The sequence below is a fragment of the Polyodon spathula genome, unplaced genomic scaffold (genome assembly GCF_017654505.1).
Source record: "Polyodon spathula isolate WHYD16114869_AA unplaced genomic scaffold, ASM1765450v1 scaffolds_1226, whole genome shotgun sequence".
Taxonomy (NCBI): Eukaryota; Metazoa; Chordata; class Actinopteri; order Acipenseriformes; family Polyodontidae; genus Polyodon; species Polyodon spathula.
In genome coordinates, this window is record NW_024472709.1 from 1 (window position 1) to 10,000 (window position 10,000).

At 46.4% G+C, this 10,000-nt stretch overlaps 2 protein-coding genes across 2 annotated transcripts in view; both read right to left on the reverse strand.

Annotated features, from left to right (window-relative positions):
- Positions 1-307: 307 nt before the first annotated feature.
- Positions 308-725, reverse strand: LOC121309349 (cornifin-B-like; the record flags this gene model as incomplete). The annotated part of the gene is made up of 1 exon (XM_041242227.1): positions 308-725. A coding segment is annotated over exon 1 (418 nt), but the record flags the coding sequence as incomplete, so codon positions are not given.
- Positions 681-10,000, reverse strand: part of LOC121309350 (myocardin-related transcription factor A-like) — a 10,043-nt gene continuing 723 nt past the window's right edge. Inside the window, exons 2-4 of the mRNA XM_041242228.1 lie at positions 2,599-2,654; positions 1,479-1,554; positions 681-951 (exon numbers count right to left, since the gene is read on the reverse strand). Of these exons, the coding sequence (XP_041098162.1) occupies positions 773-951; positions 1,479-1,554; positions 2,599-2,654 (311 nt within the window). The 3' untranslated portion in view covers positions 681-772. The remainder of the gene's footprint in view (positions 952-1,478; positions 1,555-2,598; positions 2,655-10,000) is intronic.

Below are 10,000 nucleotides of genomic sequence, written 5' to 3' on the forward strand. Positions count from 1 at the left end.
CACAACACACACACAACACAGTGACCAGACACACAACAATAACAATAATAATAATAATAATAATAATAATAATAATAATAATAATAATAATTTTTTATATAGCACCTTTCATAGTGTCCAATACACACAGACCAGACACAAGTGCGTGGCAGTGTGCACTGGGCAGAGCGTGGCAGGGTGTACTGGGCAGTGCGTAAGGAGCAGTGCGTGGCAGTGTGCACTGGGCAGAGCGTGGCAGGGTGTACTGGGCAGTGCGTAAGGAGCAGTGCGTGGCAGTGTGCACTGGGCAGTGCGTGGCAGGGTGTACTGGGCAGTGCGTAAGGGGCAGTGCGTGGCAGGGTGTACTGGGCAGTGCGTGGCAGGGTGCACTGGGCAGTGCGTGGCAGGGTGTACTGGGCAGTGCGTAAGGGGCAGTGCGTGGCAGTGTGCACTGGGCAGTGCGTGGCAGGGTGCACTGGGCAGTGCGTAAGGGGCAGTGCGTGGCAGTGTGCGCTGGGCAGAGCGTGGCAGGGTGTACTGGGCAGAGCGTGGCAGGGTGCACTGGGCAGTGCGTGGCAGGGTGCACTGGGCAGTGCGTGGCAGGGTGTACTGGGCAGTGCGTGGCAGGGTGTACTGGGCAGTGCGTGGCAGGGTGCACTGGGCAGTGCGTAAGGGGCAGTGCGTGGCAGGGTGTACTGGGCAGTGCGTGGCAGGGTGTACTGGGCAGTGCGTAAGGGGCAGTGCATGGCAGTGTGCACTGGGCAGAGCATACTGTACAGTGCATGCCAGTGTATCAGTGTCTCTCCTCACCTATGATGGCCTCCTTGAGGTTGGAGTCGACAGGCAGGATGTTTTTCTCGATGAGCTCGATGGGCCCCGGTCTCTGAGCGATCTTCTCATTCAAGTCGTCCGCCAGGCGCGCTCTCTTCAGCTTCAACTGCTTGGCCTGCAGGGAGGGCTCTGCTGAGGTCTCTGCAACACAGCAGCTCTGCGTGAACACACTGGGGAGGGGGCTCCCATAGACTGCCATTGCAGGCTGGTTAACAAAGTCCAGCTTTTATCATAGAGTCCCATTGCAGGCTGCTTAATACAGTCTAGCTTTTATTATTATATGAAGAATACTGTAAATACGCATATTTTTAATCACTTAAAAATAAATACAGGAACCGTTTGCCTTCTTGCCTAGCACTACCTGCTACAGTGCATTTAAGAACCTGGCAGCCAGTCTAGTCTGCTTCACTGACAGAGGTGAAAACGGAATGTCTTTAAAAGCTGGGCGTAAACGAACTATTATAAAATTTAGAGTGCCAGCAGCAAGCTCAGCTGTGTGTCTTCTTAAACTCCTAGCAAATCCAGGAACGGATCAAAAGGGTGTGCAGCGGGAGTCTTACTGCCAAGCCTGTGCTCTGTACAGGTCGCGCTGGCGTCACTGTGAAGAGGTGCTGCGTGTTGGGTCAGCGGAGCTCCGCACGGTGCTGTGGTTCTCATTCATCACTTACCTTCAAGGATGTGCATTCTGACCAGCTCCGATCTTTCGGGGCGGCTTCGAATCTTTCTCTTGAGATAGTCCTCTGTCTGAAACACACACACAGACAGTTACATTAGAGCAGGGCTCAAATCACTTAACCCTTCAGTGCCTTTTAAAACCTGTTTTACTCTGGGGGAAAAAAATATTTTAAACAGCGCGTGTGAAAATAAATTGGACCCGACGCGCCTGACAAGCGCTGAATAAATGGACCGCAAAGGGTTAACTGAACTCACACTTAGTTAACTAGACCTTTTGAATTGTTCTCAGCTACTAAAAGGAGTTGAGATTTCAAGTTTCTTACACAGTTAACTGTGAGAAGCCCTGCGCAGCACTGTAACTAACTGTGATTGAACAAAGTAGCTTTGTAATTGAAATTCCAGGAAACAATGCTGCTGTATATAATGGATGGTATGTATTATACACAGGGCAGGAAAGAAGGCTCTTTGCACAGCAGTGTGATCCAGTCCAGGTTTTACTACCAGCTTGATCAGCCCCCAGTGTGTCTAGGGAACAAGCTCAGGTGTGTCTTATTATTAAACTCCTAGTGAAAGCAGGACTGGATCACACTGCTGTGCAGCGGGAGTCTGATTATTAAACTCCTAGTGAAAGCAGGACTGGATCACACTGCTGTGCAGCGGGAGTCTGATTATTAAACTCCTAGTGAAAGCAGGACTGGATCACACTGCTGTGCAGCGGGAGTCTGATTATTAAACTCCTAGTGAAAGCAGGACTGGATCACACTGCTGTGCAGCGGGAGTCTGATTATTAAACTCCTAGTGAAAGCAGGACTGGATCACACTGCTGTGCAGCGGGAGTCTGATTATTAAACTCCTAGTGAAAGCAGGACTGGATCACACTGCTGTGCAGCGGGAGTCTGATTATTAAACTCCTAGTGAAAGCAGGACTGGATCACACTGCTGTGCAGCGGGAGTCTCACTTCCATCTCTGCCGTGTTACATATGTAACTAGAACTGAAGAGCAGCCTCTGGATAGTCAAAGCGACACTTTATACTAAACAGTATTCGACACTGCAATGAGGAACGCGGCTCCAGGACAGGAATGGACGTGGAAGAAGCTGAAACGGCCCTTACCCGAGCTCGCTCTAAACTCTTCCTCTGCTCGTGAAACGCGGCTGGACTCTTCAGAGCTGCAGGAGAAAGAAAAAAAAGAGAAAGACTCCGTTAGGAACCAGCACTTGCTTTTTCAACGCCCCGTTCCTCCTGCTGTACAGAGACACCAGTCCGCAGCACCACAGTGCGCTCGGCGAACGCCCGCTGCCGTTTCATACTCCGCGTTCCCACTGATGGCCAACTCCAGTCAACATTTCCGACTGACGTTTAGTGATGTCATCTCCTTCCAGCCCGAATTCACGCTTCAGAACTCAGGCTCAGCCCGAGGGGTGAAGTCGGACCAGAGAACTGGGGATCCCCCTCTGAATTGGGAGCCAACTCGGGTCATTTAAAAATATGGAAGCAGAGGTGGGTGGAAGGCGACTGGAGCCCATACCCGGGTTCTGTGGTATTAGTACAGATTCACCCTGGATTTCTCTTTCAGTTGTTTCATCCCAGATGTAGAATATATGCAGACTCACACAGCCTGGCCATTTTATTAGAAACTCACGCTAGCCCTGCTGCACCCAGTCCTGGGGTTCAGAGCTCCCCTCAGTGAAGTCTAGTATTATTAATATTGCAATGATCAGGAGCCAGGAGTTTGAGCAGGGTTAGAAACTCACACTAGCCCTGCTGCTGCTGCACCCAGTCCTGGGGTTCAGAGCTCCCCTCAGTGAAGTCTAGTATTATTAATATTGCAATGAACAGGAGCCAGGAGTTTGAGCAGGGTTAGAAACTCACACTAGCCCTGCTGCTGCTGCTGCACACAGATCTGGGGTTCAGAGCTCCCCTCAGTGAAGTCTAGTAGCAGTGCAGCAGCAGGGCTAGTGTGAGTTTCTAACCCTGCTCAAACTCCTGGCTCCTGATCATTGCAATATTAATAATACTAGACTTCACTGAGGGGAGCTCTGAACCCCAGGACTGGGTGCAGCAGCAGCAGGGCTAGTGTGAGTTTCTAACCCTGCTTAAAATGTTCTTCAAAAGACCTGCAGTCACATTGAATGCAAGTTGCCTTTAGTGTTTCTACATACAGCATTACTACCATGGGGGACGCAAAGAAATACCCAACTAAACGTTATAATGACAAGCTCTCCCGTCCCCTTCCCTCAGCTGCAGTGAACACGCATCCCTGTAGTTCCTCCAGTTTCTAATCTTGACAGTCGCATGTAAACGTTATTTCCTAAATGATGCTATTTATAGCCGGCTCTGTGCGGCAGACAGAGGGGGAATGCAAGGCAGAGAGGGGCTGTCGTTGACACACTTATATTTAAACCTGTCTGCATGGGTCTCCTATCAGCAAAATTAAAAACTGCCCACACCTGCTCCAATAATTCAACACTGGCTAAAACCATGGGGCTGATTCACCTGCTATAGCACTGTCAATAGCACAGCATGGGACTGATTCACCTGCTATAGCACTGTCAATAGCACAGCATGGGACTGATTCACCTGCTATAGCACTGTCAATAGCAACAGCATAGCATGACAAGCTGGGACTGATTCACCTGCTATAGCACTGTCAATAGCACAGCATGGGACTGATTCACCTGCTATAGCACTGTCAATAGCACAGCATGGGGCTGATTCACCTGCTATAGCACTGTCAATAGCACAGCATGGGACTGATTCACCTGCTATAGCACTGTCAATAGCACAGCATGGGACTGATTCACCTGCTATAGCACTGTCACACAGCATGGGACTGATTCACCTGCTATAGCACTGTCAATAGCATGGGGCTGATTCACCTGCTATAGCACTGTCAATAGCACAGCATGGGGAATGATTCACCTGCTATAGCACTGTCAATAGCACAGCATGGGACTGATTCACCTGCTATAGCACTGTCAATAGCACAGCATGGGACTGATTCACCTGCTATAGCACTGTCAATAGCACAGCATGGGACTGATTCACCTGCTATAGCACTGTCAATAGCACAGCATGGGATGATTCACCTGCTATAGCACTGTCAATAGCACAGCATGGGACTGATTCACCTGCTATAGCACTGTCAATAGCACAGCATGGGACTGATTCACCTGCTATAGCACTGTCAATAGCACAGCATGGGGCTGATTCACCTGCTATAGCACTGTCAATAGCACAGCATGGGACTGATTCACCTGCTATAGCACTGTCAATAGCACAGCATGGGACTGATTCACCTGCTATAGCACTGTCAATAGCACAGCATGGGACTGATTCACCTGCTATAGCACTGTCAATAGCACAGCATGGGACTGATTCACCTGCTATAGCACTGTCAATAGCACAGCATGGGACTGATTCACCTGCTATAGCACAGCATGGGATATTGACAACAACAAAAAAAACACACTAATTCCGATCGCCACACTTCTGCACTCACACTGCAACAACTTCCTGAAAACCTGCAGCAACTCGAGCTAAATGTTAATCTCCGAGAACTAAAAGGAAACACAACACAAAGCAGAATTGGTCTGTGCAACAGCCAGCCAGCCATGTACTCTCAATAACTGAGGCTCAAGAAGGTCCTGTCCAATCGGACAAGCGCTTCTCTGGACAGATCCAAAAATGCCCACAGCGAGTCGGACGCCCTCAGTTTAATCACCACTGCTATCGCCCTTGCATATGCACAAAGACACAGAGGCCTAAGACAGGCAGACCATTATTTTCTCCAGCAGGAAGTGAAATTGTGCTTCTGTATCAGACTGCACAAGAAAGCAACAGTCAAGAGAAACGCGCGTTTCCTCTTTCGGAATGCGTCTGCTGCTGATAGCAAAACACAAACACAAGCACCCTACCACAGTTTCAATTCTCAAAAGCTCCCCTCTACCGTCTGTCTATTCACTGTGTGGCTTGTAATGCAATCTCAATCAAGACCAACTAACTAAAAATCTGGCTTCACTCCTTTCAGTAGGAGGCAGTGATTCTGTTAATAAAACTAATAAGAGGTGAGAGAATGGATTTTAAAGATGGTCAGCGCTCCTTTAAAGGGAGGGGTCAGTGATCCTGTTAATAAAGCTAATAAGAGGTGAGAGAATGGATTTTAAAGATGGTCAGCGCTCCTTTAAAGGGAGGGGTCAGTGATCCTGTTAATAAAGCTAATAAGAGGTGAGAGAATGGATTTTAAAGATGGTCAGCGCTCCTTTAAAGGGAGGGGTCAGTGATCCTGTTAATAAAGCTAATAAGAGGTGAGAGAATGGATTTTAAAGATGGTCAGCGCTCCTTTAAAGGGAGGGGCCAGTGATCCTGTTAATAAAGCTAATAAGAGGTGAGAGAATGGATTTTAAAGATGGTCAGCGCTCCTTTAAAGGGAGGGGCCAGTGATCCTGTTAATAAAGCTAATAAGAGGTGAGAGAATGGATTTTAAAGATGGTCAGCGCTCCTTTAAAGGGAGGGGTCAGTGATACTGTTATCAGTAATAAGAAAATTGTATTAAAAATGTATTAGAAAAAAACAGGACAGGAAACCAGGAAGACAGACTCATAATTCTATAAAGAACAGATTCCTGATTCTCTGAACATCCCCACTCTGTATTGCTTGAAAGAAATCACAAAGCGCTCCACTGTCGTTTGTGTGTGGGCTTGTGTGTAAGAGTTAGAATGGTTAACCTGTGTCCCCCCCAGTGTCTGTTTCACTTCTGTGTTTCACTTGTTCAAAGCTAAGGAGTTTCACACCACGCAGCCTAGACTGTCACCCTGGAACGAATCCACAAGAGCAGCCAGTGAGAGCAGGGTTAGAAACGAGCAATACCCAAACTTGCTAGCCCTGATGCAAACTTGCTAGCCCTGATGCAAACTTGCTAGCCCTTATGTGAAGTGCTTAAGTTGGAATCAACAACAGCTGGGGGTCTAAAAACAGGCTTGCGTTGTATTTTCCCCAAAAAATGAACGGCGTTATAAACTTCGACCAATCGCCAGTTTGCACCTCGTTATTGAGCGCTTGCTGTCCCGCGTGCTGAGAAACTGGCACGGACAGCACCAGGACAGGAAGAGAGCGGACAGAAATTCACTCAGCCGTGTCACCTAAAACACCACAAAGCATCAAAACGACAGCGAGGACACAAATAAAATGTTTAAGTTTATTGCCCATTACAGGTGTTGCTGTTTACAGAAAGGCTGGCTGGTTTGTGAAGGGCTACAGCCTGCGCGGGATGAAATAGCTCCGAATTGCTCCCTACGATAATTAAATGTACCCTCAGGTCTTCACTAGAGTCTCAATTTAGAGACATTTCACCTATTCGCTAGGTGGCTGCATTATTATTATTTTTAATTCGCAGTGGGAGAAAACCGCTTCAGCCAGTACAGTAGAATGTGCCAGAACTGACGGGCGCTGAATCTTTAGAGACTAAAGGAAAAGCAGATCTTTGAGAAAGCTGGCAGACTGTATAAATGGATCTGAGTACGTGAAGGATCGCCTTCTGCTTTTGTCAGAGCTGCCAGTGATTTTTTTTCTTCTTTTTTTTTTTACTTTTTAAACGTTGCAATAACTCTGCTGATTGTGAAGCACCCACACTATAATCTGACTGGACAGGTGATTTATTTGCACCGTGCGGGACCTTCATTTTCCACCACTGGTGCTCGAGCCCCAGAGCGTTCACAGAATCACAGCCTGTGCACCTATTATGACACCTGTGCACATAGTCTGAGAGGAAAAAAACGACACTAAAGTTTGGTGCTTCTTTCATTTGTTTGGTGTGCAAGGTAATCAAGCATGCGATCCTCAGGTGTGAAAATGCCCTAGTCAAAGTCCAGACCTAAACCCTATTGAGATGTTGCGGCAGGACCTGAAACTAGCAGTTTGTGCTCGAAAACCCACAAAAGTCACCGAGTTGAAGCAGTTCTGCATGGAGGAGTGGGCCAAAATTCCTCCACAGCGCTGAGAGAGACTGATCAATAACTACAGGAATACTGATCAATAACTACAGGAAGTATAAACCCGGTATAAATCTTTTTATTATTATTATTTTACACTCACTTCAAAAGCGACGTGTTTCAGCAAATTCAAACGCCCAATAAACTTTGCACTTCGGCAACAAGAAAACAGCCCGACATGCATTGAAAAAAGTGCAGGGAGGGAAATAAGACTCTCATTGCATAGCAGTTTGGTCCTTGTTACCCAGACACACTGGGGGCTAATCAAGCTCATAGTAAAACCTGGAATGGGTGACGCTGCTATGCAATAGGAGTCTTACTTCCAGCGCTGTAGTGTGACAAACTTTCAGATTCAGATATTCTCAAAAACTTGTGCTAAAGAATGTTTTTAGCAGGTTTCATCACAATTGGACGAATAAGAGATATTTTAAAGCCTTTTTGTAAATTCAATGGCAAACGTTTCCACTAGAAGTCTCTCTCAGCGTCTTCAGTGTAAATTCAATGGCAAGCGTTTCCACTAGATGTCTCCTCTTCTTCCTGTTGTTTTTTTTAACTCTGATATTAATAGCGCTCTAGTGCAGAAGGTGATTACCCAAGTCTTTTTTTTTTTGTATATATCCTAATGAAACCATGAAAACAGACACACCCCTGAGTTCAGTGTGGTCAAAACCAGGCCTTTCTTTTCATCACCAAGCTTTCTCAACACAAAACAACTGACAAGAACAGGGACAGCCGAACAAGCTCGGCATAACCGCACTGAAATGAGATCAAAGCCTGCTTTTCAATCCCGAACGGGACTTGATATTTCAGAGACACGCGACAAGTGTTGTGAGCAGCTGCTTTCATTCGAAGCCAGTTTAACTGACTAAGAAACAGTGCCTTCAATGCAAGTCTTGTATTGCCACTGCAGTGAGAATCTCATTCATACAGAATCCTGCCTACTTGCAATTTTGATAATTAGTGACGTGTTGGAATCAGTAGGGCTTCTTAGAAGAGACAAGGGAGGCAGAGCCTACTCAACTTTTCAAAATACGTTGCAGCGTATTTAAGGAAAGCAGCCAGTCTGATCAGGGCTGCTGGGTGAAGAAGCCCTATTAACAGTGTGCTCGAGTGTACAGGAAAAGGTACCATGTACAGCCTTTAAAATAGTGTTTTGTACACCTGTGTGTTTTTGTTTTCAGCCTAGCTGTCTGGTTGATTGGTTTAGAGTTCCTGTTAATGTTTTAGTTAGCGCTCGAAAAGAGCTAGGTGTTTATTTTTTGCTTATTTGTTTATTAAAAACAGCCGCAACGTTTTTGAAAATTCCAGGGTCCTGGGCGTGCTTTTAAAAGGGGCGACGAACCGGGGAAAGGAAGTTCCGGTTCACAATTCTTCTGCCTTAACAACTTCGCTTGGAAAATATTTCATGCAAAGCGTGTTAAAGTGATGTGCTCTTGAAATCTATATGCTATATTAATGTTGTATTTTAAACATACGCTGACACTGTGGAACAGTTACGTTTATTAGAATCAATTCCACCAGCTGTTGGAATTGATTAAAAGAGAACGGGAAATTGGAATTGGGAATTGATTTTAAAAAGGAATTGAAAAACAGGAATTGACACTTTGTCATTCTTCCAGCTCATATCGATCACATTCAGCAGTCTCGCTACTGATTCGGACTGAATAGCAGAGCAGCGATAATGTTTCCACGACCGAGGATTTTGCCTTAAAAAAAAAAACTCAGGTGGCATTTATTAAAAAAATCGACGGGTGTTTCGAAACAAGCCGTCCTTCCCTCACTTTTACAACCAAGCTTCCCAAGTCCGATTGGACGATTGCTTTCTTCTCCTCCCTGCCACTAGTTTACAGCCTCTGTCCGGATGAGAGGAAACCTTTTAAAAACGGGTTTTAATAATTAGAATAAACTGTAATTAGAACTGACCCCAGGTTTGCGCCTAGCGCAGAATACCCTATGAAGGGGTTTTAAAAGGGTTAGTTAGTTAAAAGGCTCAGTTCAACTGATCCACAATGGTAGTGAATGAAGAGACACCATCGCACACACTGGCAGCGCTGTGGGAGCAGCTGCAAACACAAACCTATTAGGATGTCAGCAAAATCGGTTTTGAAACTCCCAGCTGCGATAGTTATTACATTATTATTATTATCATTATGAACGAGTCAGTTAGCAGAAGCTTTTACCCAAAGGGGTTGAACTATGCACCATCAACAACTGCTGCAGTCCTTTACAAGAGAAGCACAAACAAGGACCTGATCAGGGTCACACACACACACACACAGTGCGTCAGTCCTGAACTGGGAGTGAACCAGTAACCTCGTGGTAACCAGCCCCTTTCTCTAACCCCTGGATCGACAAGCCTCCTTACAAACACCAAGGAAGGCAGCTGTCCCGACGCTTTCTAGCAGCCTCTGAAAAAGCAGCAGATCAGCGGTTTGCTGCAGTTGTGTGAGCCCTCTGTATAACTCGATTAGGAAGGATTCTCTCCAGGTTAATTTGTCTGCGAGACGCCCTGCACGCCGCTGGAT